Genomic DNA, 21,561 nt, shown 5'->3' on the forward strand with positions numbered 1-21,561 from the left:
CAGATGGGTCACGCTGTTGTGTGTCTTTCCTGAAGTCATCTCTTGGTTTTGGCTTTATGTAATGATTTCTCCTGTGTCATATGCCATGAACACATCCTCCTCCAAGTGTATGTAGGCTAGGCGTCTCAGACTACCCAAACTTCAGAGTAACAAGCGACAGTTGACTTAAGCCATCTAAGGCATGTGTGTATTTAACTGCTCTGTTTCTGAACTGGACCTCAGGATGGCTTTTCTTTTTTGAAAGTAGTGAGTTGACACCATTTTTCAAGTGTGTGTTTTTAAAAGAGGATGCATTCATCCTGTCTACAGTAGAGGAGCTCTCCCATTTCTTTATTTTTTGCCTCTACTTTTGTCCCGACTCCCATTTAAGCTATGTAGTCATGTCATAAAATGCTGTGTCATCTTTAATATGTTAGCAGAGTAGAGATAAGACTGCATGGTGTATAAGCTTAATTTAGTCTGCTCTATGCTTTATAGTGAATTGTATGTATTCGAATGGGTTTGAGGACATTTTCTCAATCCCGTCAAGCAATTAGTGTTAGAAAGTAATAATGGTGAATTTTTTATCCATTTCTTCCTTTTCTGCCAATTTATAACTCTAAATCAGTGCTTTGCCACACAGCATTAGCATTTAGGGCCTTCTCCAGGTCGGTATTGTAAAGTGATTTGTTGATAAACTACTACATGAAGTTCATGGGTACTCCTTCTGCTGGCCTCACCAGATCATTTCTTAGAGATGATAATGGATTTCTTACAGATTATGGCATGCAGAGTAGGTCCCATAATGTTTAGTAGCATATTGTGATATTTGTGTTGTGTATACTGCCTGTGTAATGGTAGGTGTTAATGAGGTGCTCAGTCCCTTAAAGGAACTGACAGGTAACTTCTTCGGTAGAAGAATACACGTATTTCTTTTATACTATGGAAGAGTCAGACTGTATTAGTGTAGAATACATCTGAATATCAACAACCACATGACTCAAAAGCTTTTGCTCTATTCTTTTATTCCTTGTAAACTTGTGTGAGAGAAAACAAGAAGGAAAATCCCTATTTCTTTCTGAGCTTCTTGTTGATCGAAAAAATAGAGCAGGAGTATTGTATTATTACAACATAAAATATTTTTAAAATAAATATGGAATATTGCTTCGTACATTAAACATATTAGGAAAAATATTGAGTCCACAAGTCTTTCAACACATTGCATAAGCTTCAGTTGTCTGCTAAGTGATGTTGCTGATTTGCCCTAGTCTTTCTGGAATCAAATGCAACTATCAAGCTTCTTGATGTGAATTATGATGCAGTTATTCTTGTGGCTTATATTAGCTTGTGGGTTTCCCTAATGCACTACATAAAGTGTTGTGTTGGACGATTGCTGTGTGCTTTTCAGCTATCTGAACTAGAAATTGTTGTGCAGTAAGTATGGCTGAGATGGATTGACAAAGGGCCAACTCATAATGCTGTTAGTCAAATTTTACTCACTACTTACTCTAGCTCTATAGAGTTCTCTGTGCAAAGCGGTTGCAGAATGTGGCCGAAGAGACTTGAGAAACATGAGTGAGAGGAAGGTGGAGAGGTACATGCAGGATTTTTCCAATTGCTCTCCTTGAAATTTGGAGACCCTCCCAAATCAGAAGGTTAAGAACCATGGAAATTATTATTTACAGTCCCAGAGTGGATATTCACATTGGATAGATTCCACTCCAGGAGCAAAGCTAAACCATTCCTCTGCTACTAGAGGTGGTCCCTTCAGGTCAGGCTTCAAGACATGTTGTTGGGGAACTGGAAAGCTCCTGTGGGGTATTGGTGGTTCTATAGAGAAATGGAGAACTTCAGGCACTAACTTCCTGAATCTTCTTGGCTCACTACTTGATTGTGTTTGCCTTAGTGGTATCTTTCTGAACTCAATGATTCTACAAAAAAAGTCCCACTCAAAAATAATTGAGGCTGTAGTTAATTTTCTTTGTAGAAAAATTGTTGCTTGACTGTTTAAATAGGATTAAAAAGTAAATCTTCCTCTCTGACTCACCCAACTCACTTGATGGTAGTTTTTACAGGTAATGTGACTAGATGTCAATAAACTGAAAGATAAAGATACTCCTGGTATGAAGTCAGCAAATTCAGCATATTTATCAGACATGCATGGAAACATTTTTTTAAGAAATGTTAATCAAATCCATTTGTGTCCAAACAACCGACTTTTAAACATGAAGTGCATTGGTTTCATCTGTCTGAATAAGCTAATGATACTGTAGGACAGTTAGCAGCATTTGGCATCTCTTTTCCATATACAGGATATTATATTTTCACATATGATGTTCGTCATCTTTAGAAGAGCAAACATGATGGTAGGAAATAAGTATTTTCACTATTGGTAGGTTTTCATAGCATTTGAGTAACCATTAAGCTAAACAGGTCACTAAATTGACATTTTCATCTTTAAGGACTGGAAAACCTTGAAGACAGGTTATCAGATTGAATTTTGGATATAAGTACACGTGTGCAAACATTTGGACTATTAAACCTTTATGCCTGTTTCTGAGGCTTCATTGTTTTGAGCTGCCATTCCTTGATTGAATCTTCGTGAGCACACACTATTCATTTAGCCATCCCACTTCCTCCTTTTACCCGAGCACCTAAATATTCCAATAAAAAAAGTGAAGAGAGCCTTGTGTGTGCTCTCCACCTAAAACACAGCTGCAGCTGAGAAAATACTTTTTCATGTGTGCACTTTAATCACTCCAGCTGAACTCCTTCCCTTCTCCTGCTTCCCCTGTGCAGTTATCCATAACCGTACTGGAACATATTGTAAATTCCGGGCTATATATTTCATTTACACATGCTCCTGTAGAAAATGTTGATTTTCTGTGTTAAAGTGAGTATTTTTCTATTTGGTCATCAATGACATTCTTGGGTAAAAGTTGATGGCTTTTCCACAAGAATTTCTTATTTGACTGATTGAGTTAGATACAGATGGAAGTTATTTGCATACATATTTCCCTTTAAGTTTATTTTTCATATTTTTAATAAAATTAATTAAACGGATGTATACTAAGAATCGCATAGATATGATTATGTCTTATTTTATGATTTATTTTGTGGGGGGAAAAAAAGAAGATTTGTGCAGTGGCTAGACTTACGAAAAAGAAAAAAATACAAAGATGAAATGAGTTTCAGGGCTTCCGCCTGACTGGGCAAAGAATATTTTAGGTGTGTGTTTTGGTGTCTTTTTTGCCAGACAACAGGGATAAACACAGAATAATAGAACACTGCTACTGACATTAGCAGAGATATTGGTAACAAATCCAGTTTAAAATCTGTAGTTATATTATAGGTCAGTTCTTTAGAGTGGATAGGCAGCTACTGCATGTGAAATGCTTTCCCTGTGTCAGTTTGAATCGCCAAGAGTATCCTCTCCCATTAACAAAACAGGAAGAGGCTAACGTGTGACTGTGAAGAACCCAGTCCGTACTGTTGTTTCCTCACTCTGTGCTCTGCTTCCTGCAAGATAATTCGAGTGGTGACACTGCCTAAAGACCCTCTCCAATGGCACGTTTGTCATTGCAGTGTGCCTCTGGAGCAGGTTCAGTGCCCCAGACAAAGGCTGGTGCCTGTGTTTTTCCACCCCTGTCTCGTGATCCTTCAGTGGGTCATGGCAAATGTCCTGACGGCTTATGGCAGCTGTTCTGTGCAAAGGATGTGCAGCTTTGCTTTCCCTGGCTTTCCTCATAGGAGTTCAGAGAAGGGATGCTGAGAAAAATGGAAGGCTGAAACTCAAAGCTGACTTCTAGACAGAGTAGCCAAGGGTTTTTATTATCACTACTTTTATCAAGCCTCACGTGGCTCTTATTTTTTTGAGTAATGGTAGGTTCCTACGTGTTATTTTTGGTTTTGATTTAATTAGAGGAGTTGATCCTTGGCTTTCTGTTATGTCAAGTGGCTTTCCAGGTTTATGAAATCTGCTGAGAATCCTGCATTGTGTATTTCTTCCTTCACCACTTCCAGAAGAAGGGCAAAAATACTGAAGGCTAAATAAAAAAAGTTTTGCGGGATCCTTGTGAGTATAATACCATTTTGAAAGCAAGGATTCTGGAAAATTTCAGAAAGCTGGAGAAAGATCTCAAACTGACATACAGATGGATGTCAGTCAGGAACATATTTGGCATACTATTTAATCTGCAGATATATTTGTTTAATTTTTTTTCTGGTTCATGTTTTGCCCACAACTCCTCACCATCTTTTGCTGCCATTTTGGTGAGAACAAATATTTTTTCTGACTGTCCATAAAATTGCTGGTGTTTTTTTTCTTCACCAGAAGGTAAATGTGAGGCAATAAATTTAAGGTTCTGAAAAGTGTTTATGTGTACAGGAGAAAAAGGAGGCAGGTTAGGGCTTTTTAAAAGGTGAATTTAGGGAGGTGAAGCTTGATTAGCCTTGACAGCACTGGAAATGGATGTCTTCTATCTTTCATTAGAAGGATGCACAACGACAGTGTAAGTTTCATAATCTTCCTCTTTTTCCTTTTTTTGAAGGGACCACCTATAGAGCTGTGATGTTTGTCCAGTTTCCATGCTCTTTTGGTCTTTGACCTGTCTGAGGTTGCCAACAAATGTGTCAATTGCTGTGGTTTTGGTAATGTGGAGATCTGTCCAGGACGAAATGTACTTATATCAGTAATTAATTTCAAATTTATTGAAGGTGTGGGTTCCTCCTTCTTCCTCCTTCTTGTCAACAATTTATTTTTCCTTTCCATATACTGTTCAACCTTATAGACTTCAGCAGGTTTTCCAGATGTAACCAAGATGGGTTCTTGTTGGTAGCGCAAGTAAGATAGATTCTGTATTTTGCTTTGAGAATAAAATACCCTCAGGCCAGATATAGTTTTAGTTTGAGCTTTTAAAAGTACTTTCAGAGGATCATCAAGGAATAACCTAAGTCTAAGAAGTTCTGCCTTCCTCAGCACTTATCTGCTTGTCTCCTTTCTACACATTTTTTCACCTAGCTGACCCAGTGATTCTAATATGCAGTTTCTGTGGAAATTCTTCCACTGCCATCAGCATTGTCTGTTAGGACTGACACTGAATAAATTTTTTTCATTTCAATTGCCATGGTTGTCTTCCCTTGTCAAGTTTTCACTAACAGGAAAATTTCATTGACATGACACATTGGCAGTAAAATCACATAAATTATGCTTTCTAATTGTGTTTCTTCCTCTAAGACTGCGAACACATGTATTTTTGAGGTGGAGCTCAGTGGAGATCAGCCATTTTAGTCTACCGATAAAGGTGTGGAACTGTTTGCTTCAGAAATGCTTTTTCAGTTGAAGCTTTGGTGTTAGCTTTCTGCCTAATTACAGAAAGAAGTGCTCATGACTTCACAGACTATTGCAAAACTTCAATGCTATTCCTCTAGCAGTTCTGTTGGGTCCATATAGACAGTGTTCTGCTTCCTTTGATGCAAATAAGAGATCCTTAATAAGAGACTTGAAAACAAATGCTACTGAGTGATGAACCTGCTAAAAATGGAGACAATTAAATAAGTGAGAGACCATTTTGCAAGATCCCTGAAATGCAAGAATTGTTTTCCTTTGAAGATTGTTCTTGATCTGTGCTTTGACTATTATGCTTGAACCAATGTTTGCATTTAGATTTCAGAGAGGGCACAAACTTAGAAGTATTACTTGTAGAAGCTCTAGATAATACACTAATTTAAAAAATCAAACTCGCGGAGCTAATTTGCTGTATATTTTCTTCTGCTTCTGCCTCGAAACTGTGCTGTAAACTTTTGCAACTTTCTACTAATTCTTGGTTTTAGTCAGGCTGAAAGTGCCACGAAAAGAGAGGAAGACTCTGCATATTTTCTTGGTTCTCATTCCAGGCAAAACAAGGAGGTAGACCTGAATACAGAAATGTTAACCTAACTTTGTTAAAAATCAAGATTGATGTGAAGTTTTTTCATATTAGTGTAGAGTTTTTAATATTTGTTTTTCAGCTTTGAAATATTTTGGTCTCTTTTCAGCCTTTCAGAATGTCAGTTTTAAAGACATGTTGGTATTGTTATTCTGTGAAAATTGTGATTTAAGTGTGTGCACTTCTTTGGGTGCTTTAGAATTCCCCAGGTGCAGATTGCCAGCGTGTTTAAGTTAAAATACAAATATTTTCCAAAACTGTAATTTATGTAGTAGGTGTTTGGTGACTCTGAGTTGCTGGATACAGTTTGGGTTGGAACACAGCCTAGAAGCTGTATTTTGGTTGTTCTATTGCATATTGCAAAGGTGGAAGAAAACAAGGAAGGGGGGAACAAAGTTCTCAACAAATCTGTCCATGCCGAGATCTTTACTGATCTTCTTTCTTTGGAAGTATCTCAAAGTACCCTCATCCTTGGTTATGGACTAGTGCTTTACAATGCAGTGCTATAGAGGGATGCAATATTAAAATATAGATCATTCATTTATTTTATATGCTGCATATATCCTGCTCGACTCAGTCGCTGAGGCGAGCGGCTCTGGTGCCGGCACGATCCAGAGCAGAGCACCCTAGCACGGTGTGTGCAGGGGGTCCTGAGCTGGGGGAAACCCTGGGGAGTGGAGAATCCCACCAGGCGCCCACAGCTCACACCGCAGCGGCTGACGAGGCCTGGGCATGGCCAAGGCCCTCCCCATATGAGGAGTGCGAGCAACCGGGGCACGGCACAGCAGCTTGCGTGGTATTTAAAAGACACGTAGATGTGGCACTTACAGACATGATTTAGTGGTGTACTTGGCAGTGTTAGGTTTATGGTTGGACTCAATGATCTTGATGGTCTTTTCCAGCCTAAATGATTCTATGATTCTGTGATTCTATGGCAGGTTGAATACGAGTCAACGGTCTGCCCTGGCAGCCAAAAGGGCCAACTGTGCCCTGGGATGCATCAAGCACAGCTTAGCTAGCTGGTCGAGGGAGGTGATTATCCCACTACACTGCACTGGTGCAGCCCCACCTCGAGTACTGTCTGCAGTTTTGGGAGCCTCATTATAAGCAGGACATCACACTATTAGAGTGTGTCCAGAGGAGGGCAACCAAAATGGTGAAAAGTCTCAAGGACAAGACTTACGGGGAGCAGCTGAGGTCACTTGGTTTATTCAGCTTGGAGAAGGCAGAGGGGTGAAAACCTCATCGCAGTCTACAACTTCCTTAAGGGGGGTGGAAGCAGAGATGCTGATCTCCTCTTTCTGGTGGCCAGTGATAGGACAGGGAGAAATGGAACGAAGCTGCATCAGGGGGAGTTCAGACTGGACATTGGGAAAAGGTTCTTCATTGAGAGAGTCATCGGTCACTGGAACAGAGTCCCCAGGGAAGTGGTCCCAGCACCTGTCAGAGTTCAAGGAGCATCTGGATGCTGCTCTTAGTCATATGGTTTAGTTTTAGGTAGTCCTGTGAGGAGCAAGGAGTTGGATGTCATGATCCTTATGGGTCCCTTCCAACCTGAGCTATTCTATGATTCTGTGATCGTATTTTGGATAGACAGAAATTGACATTATACTTTCTGGGTTTATATTTATTAATTCTGTTTCGTGATCTAGAAATGTTTCATATACTTGTTAGTTTTAGGAATGATATGCTTTGTAGCCTCCCTCCATTCCTTATTTTTAAAAATTTCAAGTTTTGGAAATAAATAAAAGAAGAAGAATACTGTGTTTTTCCTTATGGTATACTGATGTAATGAAGCTTGAACTGTCCTTTTATTAATGAAAATCCTATTCAGGATCAGATTATATCTCCCTTTTACATACTGGCTGGCATATGCATCTATAAAGTGAACAGATTAGGCACAATCATTTCTGTTGCATCTTTCATTTCAACAAGCTTATTTCTATTAGTCATAGGAATAAATTAGGTGTGTGAACTGTAATCGTTTAATGAAAAAAACTGATATTTTGTCCTTTTAATTCTGATAGGAAATAGTTCTGGTTGTGTTTTTTGGTGCTGAGTATGTGGTCCGATTGTGGTCAGCAGGCTGCAGGAGTAAGTATGTTGGCTTCCAGGGAAGAATACGGTTTGCCAGAAAGCCAATATCGATTATCGGTAAGAATTAAGCTCTTTTTTTTTTTTTTTTTCTTTTCTTTTTTTAACTTTGCTATTATCATCCATTTTAAAGTAAAGATGTGAACTACTGTAGAGACGATGCTGCAATTCTGAGCTATGTCTGTCACTCCAGCATTAATCTGCTTTGTGAGCCTATGCAATTATTTCTTCTTTTGGATTGCTAGAACTGAACATTTAAAATATGGCTGTAAGACACAGACAGGCATCCACTTAAGAAAGGCAAAATTGTAAAGTGAAGAAATCTTTACTAAATCTACTGATGTAATTGGAGAAAATTGACAAGATTTTGAACACAAAATTCTTCCTTAAGTCTGCTGTAGAAAGCAAACATGAGGGTGAGTATAAATGGAGAAAAACATGGAAACGTGCAAAGTATAACTAAGGAAAAATTCCCCTGGGTAGTACTAGAGTTAAGCAGTTTTAGATGGCCTGAGAAACTATTGTGGGTAGCATCTCTGGAGTCAGAGAGGGTTTGGGAGAAGTGACTAATAAAACCCGTGGAACAGTGAGGCATTAATAAAAGGGGAAGTTCAGACAAAATTGTAGTAGACCATAAAATCAGTGTTTCTGTTTTAAGCCCGTGACTCCAGTAGAGCTGTGAATTTTATGTTACTCAAACATGAACTCTTTGAGTTTTAAATAGAGCAAAGTGGGAAAGGTGAAAAAGGGAGAGAATGAGCTGATGTTTCCTTAACCATCTGTGACTCTATAAAACTTGGTGCAAAACCTTAGGAAACAACATATGCTATTATACATCTGGATGTAGGAAGTGAATAATGTGACAAGATACTGTATGCAGTTTTGGGTTATTGAGAAAGAAGTGTTTCATTACATACAAACAAATTCTTCAGCTGCTTCTAGAGCTGAGCTAGTTTCATGATCTAACCATGAAGCCTATAGGTAACTTTTTTTCCTCCTAATCGTGTTCTTGACTTCTCTTTCAATTAAGAAATGCTTCTTATGTAGGTATATTAGAATTCACGGGTGCAGAAGTGCAGGAGAAAATGTGGCAGTCCCTTTAAACTGTGATTTCAAATTGACAGTGGTTCTGTACACCGGTGTTGTGCATCTACCACAATAAACTTTAATGTTTGTATAGCCCTTGGAGAAAACACAGTTTTTTTGTTAAGATAAGCTAGGAATGACTACAGCTGGTTGTGCATTCAACAATATCAGTAACATTTTTACATTTAAAATTTCCCTAAGAATACAATACATTTAAAGTCAAGATTTGTTTTTACATACCAAATGCAGATGGGACTGTGTCTACACTAATCCAAAGAGCTAAACTTGGGAAATACATTTGCTGTGAATGATAGAATCATACTGACTCATCCTATCATTTTCAAATAAACAAGAATAAAATACAAACACTTGAAAAAGAAATTAAAGGATTAGAGCAGAATGTAAAAAATTAGGTACTCATTGTATTTTTGCATTAATACAAAAGTATTTTAAAATTAGAAATTATTATTGAAATGTCTTTGATATCAGGGAGATTTCTCTTATGGGTTTTTGTCCACACTAAAATTTGGATTCATTCTTAGAAAGTTCAGCTTGGGTAGTGATTTTGAACTTCTTCAATTTGTCCGATTCTCTTTTCTTTTTTCCCTTCTCTGATTGTAAGCAAAAATTATTTTTGGTGCTTATTACCAGAAAGTGATTTAGTAGTCATGTCTAGTTATAACTTTCTTTTATAAATTTGTTTAATATTATTGTATTCCGTGCTGCATAAAATAGTATGTTAAATGGAATTTCTATAACTGGAGAAGGAAGATGATAAGATAGGACACACTATTTCTTGAATGTTCTTTTAAAATTTTGTCTAAAATGAAAAAAGACATAATTTCTCTACCTTGTAAATCAAAATTATTTATTTTGTAGGTAGATTTTATAAATTTAGCCTAATTTTTCTCCTCTTTGCAGACAGATTATAGTTGATTACACATAAGTGAGAAAAGACAATTCTATAATTAAAGAACCTGTCAGGTGACATAGGTTGAATTCATTCCCAGCATACCAAGAATCCCTAGAAAAATCACTTTGTCTCTCCATGCTTCATTCCCTAGTTCACAGAATAAGAATGTTTAAAGAGTGTGTAGTGCTCATGTACTACAGCAGCAGCAGTAATAGTGATATTTTTCATAAATATTGATTTAACAGTTCCATTACTTACTATTCCAGTAGGGTTAGGTTAGCAGCTAAAATGCTTCTGAAAATCCCAGCCTAATTAGGTTTTTATGAAAGGCAGGTACCAAGCACAGGAAAATCAAGAGAATGTTCTTTCACAACCTGTTTTATCCATTTGTTGTTGTTGCAGGAACTGTCACAAAGAACCAATTTATTAATTAACTTTTGTTTTTTCCTGGTTTTGACAGCTTGAGATTTGAAAGACATAAGGGAGATGTAAGTTATTGGTGTAGAGACCTGAGTACACATATGTGTGTCCATCTCATATTGTCCTTAAGCAAAGCACAAAAGAACTTTATCTATGAGCACCTTTAATTGGTTATGTATACAGCTTTGAAAAAGCATCAGCACCTGGTATGTAAAGCTCCAGTTACCTGATATAAACCTAACTTATGAAGTGCCAATAGAACACAAAAGCTCAGCGAAAAAGAATGTGATGTAAATCAAATTCAAATATGTGCATATAACCTTTTTAATTGGATGTCACATTATCACCAGACTACTAAGAATGCACCTGTAAGCAGAGGGCTCTTCCCATTCTGTGAAATACTATGGCAACCAAAAATTAAAATACAAATGCAAATATTTTTGCTGTTTTAAATTCAAAAATTATTAATTGCTTCTAATCAAAAAGCTGAGAATTACATACCAGAAACTTGCAGGAACATTAGCAACAAGTCAGCAATTTTCTCAAAAAAAGCAGCAGTCAGGTAAGCTGCATTATAGGTGTTGCTATATCCTGTGCTGAAGTTTATGCATAACTAAGTAACGTTGCACTGATAAGCTGATTTTCAGATGGTAGCTGTTTGGAATTTCTTAAGGATTCAGAACACAAGAATCAGCCACAGGGACAGCGGACTAGGTTTTCAAATCTGTGTACTACACATGCTAAACTGCAGGGAACGTGATTTATGTAGGTCTGTGATCTACACATGTAGTGCACATTATATAGAAGATGCTATGTCATTTTTGTCTCTCTACACCCCTTATGTATGTACAGATGTGTTTACAAACATATGAGTAGGTAGAATGTTTGAGAAGGATATCCATATAGCGTTGCTTCTAAGTTGCTGGAAGTAAATTTTTAAAATTACCAAGGCTTCCTGACACTTTTTTATTTAAAACCTAACATAAATACTAATGTTATGCTAATCTAAATCCTAATGCTTACTGTAGTTGAAAAAGTTATTTAAACAAATGTTGGCTCTTTATCCTGATATTTTCAATGCCAAGTGTCTGCTTCAGTTTGAGTCTTGTGGAGACATATGCAAAATGTTTAAGCTGTTCCTGAAAAAGGCAATTCTGGCAATTTGTTACGGAGAAGCACTAGCACTTCCACGTTTGAAAACAGACACTTGACACTTCATGAGAAAATAGCATTTTGGTTATCACTGAAAATCATCTCCAAGCTGACTGACTAGAAGCGTCTGAAAAACTGGTAGCTTGTTAATGCTTAAAACACTCTGCTAGAGAATGATCTTATATTCTTCAGAGATTCAGTCTTCAATGAGCCCGCACAATTCAGATTTCAGATTTCTTTGCACAGCAATTCTGGGGCTGGAAGCAGAAAATCTGTTGATTTTGGTTTTAGAGTGCTCTTCCTGAGACTGCCCAGGGCATGTGGAAAGGAAAAATACCAGGCTCAAATGCAGAGGTGAAGTGGCAGTGTAGGAGGAAGGGACATAGAAGCTTGGTGAAATGACAGGAGAATGGATGCTGATGTAAGTGTCTGGGAGAAGGAGGTACAAAGATACTGACCAGCAAGCAGGGGTCTGGAGGAAAAAAGTAGGGGCTGAAAATACATGGGATTGAAAGGTGGCAGTGTAAGGGCAGAAGGAGATGCTGAAGACCTGGAACGTAAATTAGGACTGCTTGAATCAGTAACTGCGATTAGTATGAGAAGCCTAAAGATCAGAAACTGGCATAAAAATTAGGAATGGAGAAGAACTGGAGATAGAAGAACAGGTTTGGGGAAAAAAAATTGAAATATCTGTACCATCTAGAACCCACTCTCAGAAAAGTGGAAAGTACAAATGAAAAATCTATGTTACTGTCACTATCACATTAAAACTCATTTCCTAAGTGTCAGTCTTGTCCTCCTTCAGTGATGGTCATCAAATGGACATACATATGTCTGATAGTTTAGTAAGGATCATTTGCTTATGGGAAAAGTCTGTATTATGATGCGAAGGGAAGAAAACCCTCTTAAATTTGGAGTGTTTACAAAGTGTGTTCACACAGGTACATGGTAAAGGAAAAACATAAAAAATTTGGAAAGGCAGATACTCAAAAGTTAGGTTATCTCAAAATGGAAGCTTTTTCTGTAGCCTTAACTTATCCCTCCCTGTATTTATTTTTATTTTCATAAATGTGCAATTACTGTAGTACAGTCTTTAAAGTGATTGAGGGCTATCCCTTGGGGAGGAATCCTGCTTTTACAGCAAAAATCAGACCGATACTGGAAAATAATCCCAGTCAGAGGATGAACAATACTGTTGGTTGTAGAACAGCTGTAATACTTGTTGCAGCAACTACACTATTGTGCATGAGGCAGGAGAATGTTTAAAGGAGAGGGGGAAAATAAAGTTACTCTTGTTGAAGGCAACTGTTGTTGCCCCTGAAGTGGGATTCTGTCCTGCATCTTGCCTAGGCATCACACGGAAACGCTGTGGCAGTCATTTACATCAGTTTTCACAAGTGTGATGCGTTTTCTGGATGTCCAGATGCAGACTTTGAAGTCAAGCACAGAGGTTCTAAGCTCCCACAGCTGCGAGTGAAGTCAGCAGGCACTGGGTTTTTTTGAAGTGCTGTATAGTGTTAAGTGCTCTGAAGAATAAGGTACTGCTTGTTTAAAACTGGCAAGGAAAATTTACCAAAACTTTTCCTCATTCTGTCTACATTTGCTACCTATTTATAATACTGTCCTCTATTTTCTGGTTAGGGTTTGAAAGTGAAACATTTAGATGCTCTGAAGAGGATTGCCACAGAAATGCCCACAAGGAAATTAGAAAAATGTCTTCTCAGAATGACGAGTAGGGTTCAATAATTAAAAGCAATAGACCCGTTCACGGAACTAGGATATGAGAAAATAAGGGATGCTGGCACTGTGAGCACAATTCATCTTCACAATTCATCGTTTGCATAGTGTGATGCTGGTACTCTGTAAACTGTGGAGTTGTGGGAAAAAATGGAACTCCGCAAATGATTATTTTTTCATACAGTTAAATACTGTATCACAAAGTAAACCAGTAATGCTGATTTTTTTTTTTAGGCAACGTTTGTCCTGACAGTTCCCTAAACTTTGAAAGCTTGGCTTTACAGCTCTGATACAATTTTTAAACTAAGTGTATGTGTGTGTATCTGCCTATGATACCCGCCTATATGCCTGTCATTACTGACTGGAGCAAAGCCTTACTTTTCCCGTTAAATTAAGAGCCTTAGGCCAAAATGTGGATTCATTTCTAGGATGTGCATACGCCTTTGCCTTTTTTTGTTTTGTGGCCAGCTGCCAGATTTGTCAGGACCTTTAAAATTTCCATGATTAAATTCATCGTGGAAGAAAATGGACGTCATTGTTTTTTTGACGTGAAACTATTACATTGAATTACCGCTCACCAAATTTCAGCGAACTTTGTTTCTTTTTTAAAGTGCATTCATCAGTCTGTATTTGCTGTGTGTTTCGGTGCTGAGAGCTAACATTTAGTACATTTTTTTTTTTTTTTTAACAGATCTCATTGTGGTAGTAGCCTCAATTGTTGTTCTGAGCATAGGATCTAATGGACAGGTGTTTGCCACCTCTGCAATAAGGTATGTTCTTCTAGCAACTGTAGCTCTTCACAACCGCAGAGCTATATCAGATATATATCAGATTTCTCGATTTCTGAATTAGATGTGTATATAATTTTCCTAATGTAGGAAAAGTTCTTGTATTGAAGCACTGGACAGTGGAAGACTGTGTGTTATTGTGCTTCGTCGCTGGTTGGGAAACAGGAGTGCAGAAACAAGGCATGTGAAGAGTGGTGTGAATGCTGAATCCAAGAGGAAAAAACTAAAGAAACATTATGTCCTACATAAAAGATCAAACAGCTCGCTCTCTGAGACAAAAGAGTATTACAGAACATAGGTTTATTTAAGAAGTAATCCAGACAGCACTTAACTCAGTGCTTTCTGAGTACAAGTAATTACTGTGTTTAAAGAGTAATTACGCTTTGGTGGATTTGTTTGGCACAAGTAACTCATACCATACATGACCAGAAACATTTGATGTCTACAGTGTTTGTTCAGCTTGCGTCAAGTACTGCAAGCTTGTTTTGGGAAGTAAAGTGGGTAAATAGAATAAAGGAGTGATAAGCAGAGTAGGTGTACTTCCCACTCCTTCCACCTTAACTTGCAAGGTCTGCTTCGTGTTCTGTTACAAGCCTCTGGTTTCCAGTGCAGTCTAATCACTGGGAAGTGAGAACATACAGGACTGTTAAAACTGTCTAGCTGTGTAGACAAACACTGGAGGGAACTACATGTGTAAAATATTTTTAAGGTAACTATCACCAGAGAGCCTTAATCCTTACATGATGATAAAGACTCACACAGGCAGCACGAATGTGATTTGTCAGCTCATACAGGAGAAGAGGAGGGTGAATGTGGAAATTCCAAAGATTTTATTTAGTTTAGCTAGAAGTGTAGCAAGGACTTTAATGAGAAGGCCCTCTGTGTGTTTATATGTGAACCCAGGTGGTTTTGCGCCCAGTGCAGCCTTTCCTGGTGTTAAATTTTAGACTCACTGTCCTGCAGCTCAGAATGCTTTCTGCCAGAGAAGCTTAACCCATGTCTTTGCAGTGTTGTTATTGCCCCATTGAAAAACTATCTGGGTCAGGCAAGTCTTAGTCCCATCAGCTTTCCTCAGAACTGTGATGTGAGTGGCTGTTTTTGAATTTAGAAGGAATGAACCTCATATCCTTGCCTTTGCTTTTGTTGCCTTTAAGTTATGGTCGTCATTGGACCTCCCTTAAATCCCAGCAATCCCAGAAAGCATAGGTGCACTCATGTTAGGCTGTTTTCTGGTAGAATGAAGTTGCAAGCTCCAGACCCGTCAGGTGTGACATGCTGACGTGCTCATCCCTGCAGCAACCAGTGACACTGAAACCTCGTAGCACTGCAGAGTTCACAGCAGTGTCCTACAGTCTTCTGTCCTTACTGTTCTAAGTTCACCAAATTGATAACAATTTTCTTCTTTCCAATCAGTTTCTCTTCTCTTTTCAGAGTAAATGGGTTGTGGATATTCAGAGGCTGTATATCTGGAGTTTCTTGTTCACAATCTTGTTTTCTAAATCTTTATGTGTAAAACTGCCAGCCTATAACATGCATGTCGGCACTTGGCAGTAACATAGCCGTAACCACCTCAGATACAACAGTGAGAGGAAAATCAAGAACTGCCCTTGGGTTTTAATGACTCATGTTTTACTTAACAGGTTTTAAGTGGATATTTTAATGTTTCCAGCTAATTAAAATTATTATTCCAATGGCATATCAAAGAAATAACAAACCATGGTGTTCATATACCCAGTCACTGATACGTGATTAGATAGTCAGGATTATTGTGTGCTTTCCAAAAAAATGACAAGCATTTGATCATTTGACTGTCAGCTTTGAAAGCTCAGAAAACCTGCTTTCTGAATAAAGGAGAAGTTGGGTCTTTCAGAAGACAGTATGCCTTCTCAGTGACTGAGGATGGCACCATGCTGAGTTTCCTGCCTGTTGGTGTAACCCAGAAAAATGCAGCCACAGTGGAACTGAAATAAGAAGATTGAATTAAAGAACAACAAAATTTTAGGGACAGCAAAAGATAGCTAAAAATACTTGTAGTGAAAAATTTTTGGATAATGAACTCGGCATTCATCTTTTCCTGCTCTGCACTGTTTTGTTTCAGTGACAAGATAGTATGATGAGTGTAGGCAAACAGTTGATTGTCGAAAGGGTGACTCGAATAAAATATTTACATTGAATAAAATTCTGCTGAAGAACCTTATGGATAATTGTTTTTCTTTAGTAGAAAATATTTGGAGTTCGTAATTCAGTTATTGTCCTAAAATCACATAGGACTGTATCTATTTCCAGTTAGATGACTTCTAAGACTTACACAAAAAGGACTTCAGTATTACAGTGTTTAATTCACATTCTGCTTTTGGAAAATAGAGAAAAAAAGTTTGCTCATATTTATATTAGCAAAGCTTGAAGTGCTGGTTTTCCTTGGAAAGGAAGCATTTGAGAGTCATAATCACGTAAAATATGCAAGTTTCCTCTGAGATTGAAAGCATCTATTTTAGACTTTTTGGGGTTTGTTTTTCTTTTAAATAATTGTTTTCCTAGTCAGTATTTCTGAATATATTTGAATATAATGAAATGTGATCTAAATATGCTGTCTAGTGAGATACCTCAAGTCTAAGATGCAACCCTAGCCAGGGGCAATGCCATCACAGTTCTCTAACATGGCAGTATATTAATGAACATTAGCCAACTATGTATAGATAGAGCAGTATTGTTCTCAATCATTAGTTTTATTTAATGTCCTATTTTTCTTACAGGGGGATCCGGTTTCTCCAGATACTTCGCATGCTTCATGTAGATCGACAGGGTGGCACCTGGCGACTATTAGGATCAGTTGTTTTCATACATCGTCAGGTACTACACCTTTAAAGATCCCAGCATTTTGTTTACTTTTGTATATTCTTCTCATGAACTTGAAATTGTAGTGTGTTTTAAAATAACAGTTACTGTTGCAAGAGAAAAAATGCTTTAAATGTCCGTCATGTATTTCTTTCTACTTTTAAAATGTGAACAGTATTCTTTAATTCAGGACAGTGGCTAACAGGGTATCGGCATCAGTATTTTTATGGAAGTTAACTGTTGTACTCTTTAAAGTTATCCTTCAACATAATTTATTAAATGCAGTTATGTGAGCTGCCTTTCATATTGCAAATACTGTCCACTGTCTTCACAGATGTATTCCTAGCTTGGTTGTTCTGTGGAAGAACGAATACTAGTGGAAAAACCTTGCTAGAACAAGTCAGTTATTTAAGTCATTCTATTTTCTCTGCCTGAATAAGCAGTTTTCTAATCTTTTTTCAAGGGTGTGGTCACAGAGGTAAACTTGGCTGTACATAGTTCTATGTCCATTAAAACTTTGAAACAGTTATTCTGCACAAAAATTCATTAAGCAGGGAAAAGCTTAAATGTTTTAGTGTGAACTTTTAAAAATTTCTAGCTTCTGGCTGAGGGCTTGTTTTTGGGGCTTCATGGAATCTCTCGATGAAAAACCAACTTAGCTTTATCAACATAATAACAAACTTTTATCATTAGACTTTAAATTTTGCATGTCATACCATACTGTGGAGGGCTAGTACTGTGCTATCACACATCTGACTTGTAAGGGCAGTTCTTTTACCTGCTCTTTATGAGTGTAGATTTGTTCTCCGGATATTGACAAATAGTTATATATTTCCACATAGACACTGTTTCACTTGCAATGTAGAAAACTGTTGTGCTGGGGGAGACAATAGGAGGTACTTAATCCAAAAGATTAATTTAGTTTTAAAAGTTACTTGTCCTCCCTTTGTTTTTCCCCCCAGTACCATAGGAAATTTTGTGTCACGATGCAGCATTGATGCCCACCAAAGTTCCAATCTGAAACAAATCTTTTAAAAGTGCTCTGTTATAAAACCTACTTTCATCCTGTGCAACAGGATGATGTTCAATGCTCTAAGTCTGTGTGGTCTTAATTTATTACAGTTACATTGCCCGGATATCTAGCTAGGGCAGAGCTGGTATACAAATACACTTTCTTAACATTTGCTAACCTTACTGACAGAGGTGTTTGAGAAAATTTTTTGCTGTGGGTGTTCGGAGTTTTAGTCAAGAATCTGGAAATACTATCTCCGAAGTATAACACAAGTCTTAAATATTACAAACATAAATAAATTCAATGATTTAAAAGGAAAAAAGTACCCTTGGAGGAGTGAATTTAGGAATAAACCTATCTGAAATTCTGCTAATCCAAAGAAGTGATTATGAAGATGCATAAACTCTACAGATCTGTAGTACTTGTCAAAGCAGATCACCCACTAACACATTAATAAAAAAAAAAAAAAACCACACAGTTCTGTATTGACATTGGACAAGTGTAGCTGAAACCCTAGCATGGTACCAAATGGAAGGGAAAATGGAACCTTTATTCTTGTCCAGTCTCTTAAAGGAATTTTTACTTAAAAAACAAAACAAAACAAAACCACCTCAGCTGCTTATTCATTACAGGCAGAGTACAAAGTCCTCATTTATTTGTTGAGTTTGGTACTCTTTCAGAAAAAATGGGATCCTAAACCCTTAAACAATGTTATAAAATAAATTTGGGTCTTTGTGACCAGTGAAAGTAACAAACACTTGGACCTCTGCAGGCCCAGAAGAGCTTACTAAAGTAGTCACCAATGATTTCCATGTGTTTTGGAATTTTACATATAGCTGTATTAGCTCACTCAGGCCCAGTTTGGCTAGGATGCGCTGCTATTTTCAGCAGGTTGAGCTTATACAAGCATTTCTTGCCAAAAGTAACAAAACATGAGTCAATCTCACATGTGGTGATGGAAAGACATGGAAAAAATCATGCAACTTACTGAAAAACTGAGGTAGCCAATCCAGCTCCAGCTTGTAAGCCTCTCGATTAGTTTTACTTATTCCTTGCCTTGCTTTGTGAGGTCTTCTACTGCTTTGAGGAGGGAGTTACTGATGAGCTGTGGATTTGGGGTCTTCTTGTATTTTTCCTAAGTGTTGAATTTTATATTGTGTGATCCTTATTGTCACTGAAATCTAAATTTAAAATGTGTTGACTCAAGTCTTTCAATATTCAAATTTACCTTTGTGCCTATTTCTTTTGTTCTTGTTGTTTCCCTTGCATATAAGTATCCGAAAGTCCTTCCTGAAGAGTCATTTGTATTAGGCAGCACTCTTTATTCTTAAGCTGTTATCTATATATTAGATATATATTATCTATATATATATCTCTCTCTATATATATTATCTATATATTATCCATATTATCTATATATATATATTATCTATATATTATCCTAAGCTATCTGATCTTCATATCGATGTGAAGATTTGAGGCCTGATTTCTGCAAAATGCTCTTTGCTTTGAGATCATGTATCAGTTCATACTATTTGGCATTGATAGACACTACTCTATCCATATTTCTTGAAGTACATATAATTTTAAAATCTTCTGTGTGGTCTCTTAAATGCAGTATATATTAGATTGCTGCCGTTGTTCTTAATAATTAAATATACACATGTAGTATTTTGTGTCTCTCTACGTATTTAACATGGAGTGACATTTAGAATAAACCTAAGGCAATTTCATTTGCATCTGGGCTTTACTTAACAAGAGTTCAGTCTTTAGATGAATAGGACTGGAGTTGAGAGGTGCCAATGGTGAAATAACCAGAGTAGTTCTGTTGATATTTCAACCTGTTTGAAAGGAATCTCACAAGGCTGTGCATAGCACTTCTGAAAAGCATTTTTTTCTTCCCACTTCTCAAAAAGTCAGCATTTAACACAGAAGTATTCCAATTATCATCCACTCTCTAATTCTGTCCTCTGAGACAAAATTAAAAGAAAGCGGTGATGGCCATTCCTCAATAACATGTAAAATCTATAATATCTGAGTTGTAAGCAACATGCCAAGTGTAACTAAAAGATTTCTGTTGATGTGGAAGGGAGTCACGAATCTACTAGAGGTGAAAGCAGAATGTTTTCTTCGTAAGCAGTCAACAAGAATTAGTCTCCATTTCTGTTGTAGCTTTCTATGGATCACTGAACTTACAGTCTCAGGTGTTAACCAATTTCATCTTGCATTGAAAAAATTTTGTGTGGACAAACCCAAAAGTTGTGAAAAATCAGAGAAATGCAAGTAGTCAATTATAACGGTAAACCATAAGGAACTTTTCAGAGCAATGAAGTCATATCAACAAGTACATAGTATATCATTATCACTGGAGAAAAAGATCAGAAGATAATGGTGACCAGCACAGAAATGTGAACTACTGATAATCTGCATTTTATTTCCTCTTTCAGCTGCCTTGTTTAGCAAACAGGTCTGCAAAAATTTAAGGCTTAGAGTAAAAGACTTGCCCATGGGCAAAACTGAATACAATCAAAATTTGTTTTTTAGGTCATTATTAAATGATTAGAGAAAAAACACCTAGATTGCTTACAAACTTGTTGAAGCTAGATTTTAATTAGTGCTATATTAGAAGGAAAAGTATGTGTCCTTTCTGCTGCTGAATGCAGTTACTAGCTACCAGGGCTACATTTTCCCAGAAAGCTCTTACAAGTAAGAAAATGTAAAGAAAGAAGAAAAAAGAAATCTGAAGGAAGTGATAACAGATACAATATGTAAGATAAAAGATGATAAAACCTGAATTTTCCCTCACAAACTGTTTAAGAAAAGTGGGTAGAGTGTTACAGAAAATCTCTGAAAACCTGACATACTTTATAAGTAGAGGCAATCCTTCTGAGGCAGGTTTGAATTTAATTTATATTGCAGGACTATTTCAATTCTCATATTGGTTTAGATCCAAGGAAAGAAAAATAACTCTGTCAAGAATTTAAGCAAGATGCTAATGAAGATGTAGTACTACAATGTTCCATAATAAAGATGACTAAATATGTGCAAAGAAAACAAAGGAATAATGTGTTAACTATTGAAGCATTGTAAACTTTAAGTAATTAAAATATGCTATTTTCCCTCATAGCTAGGTATTGGATTTTCCTGAGGGGTAGGTGAATATCTCATTTGATTATGATGTAGTCCTGTTTTTATAAGCTTTACACATTTTTGTGTCTGACACCACACATTTTGCCTTGTATAAATGCACAAGCACCTTTTTCCTGAAGACTCTAACTCTCCTGTATCGAAGTCATGTCAGTTCTGATACAATTTTCCTATCCAAAAATCTATAGAGAAACTGGTACATACACAAGCACTGTATCACACCCTAACAGAAGTCCCTTCTAATAAACTAGCCTAGCTTCAAGCAGTCTTTGTTTTTCAGGATTGAAGTAGAGGTTACACCTACCTAACATTTTTTATCTTCAGATTTTATTTTATCTTAACGTGAAATTGTTAAGGCATCAATAGTCAGTCTTAAGCAATCTAAATATCAGATACACGAGTTCATTGCTTAGATATGATCATCATCATAAGACATGGTTGTTATTTCTTCACTGTTATTGTAGCGTACTG

The 21,561-nt window shown here is 37.1% G+C and overlaps 1 protein-coding gene across 1 annotated transcript in view; it reads left to right on the forward strand.

The window, feature by feature from the left end:
- Window positions 1-21,561, forward strand: part of LOC104335004 (potassium voltage-gated channel subfamily KQT member 1) — a 501,768-nt gene that overhangs the window by 25,331 nt on the left and 454,876 nt on the right. The window contains exons 3-5 of the mRNA XM_009940687.2: window positions 7,934-8,060; window positions 14,000-14,078; window positions 16,850-16,946. Of these exons, the coding sequence (XP_009938989.2) occupies window positions 7,934-8,060; window positions 14,000-14,078; window positions 16,850-16,946 (303 nt within the window). The remainder of the gene's footprint in view (window positions 1-7,933; window positions 8,061-13,999; window positions 14,079-16,849; window positions 16,947-21,561) is intronic.

Source organism: Opisthocomus hoazin, chromosome 1, assembly GCF_030867145.1.
Source record: "Opisthocomus hoazin isolate bOpiHoa1 chromosome 1, bOpiHoa1.hap1, whole genome shotgun sequence".
NCBI lineage: Eukaryota > Metazoa > Chordata > Aves > Opisthocomiformes > Opisthocomidae > Opisthocomus > Opisthocomus hoazin.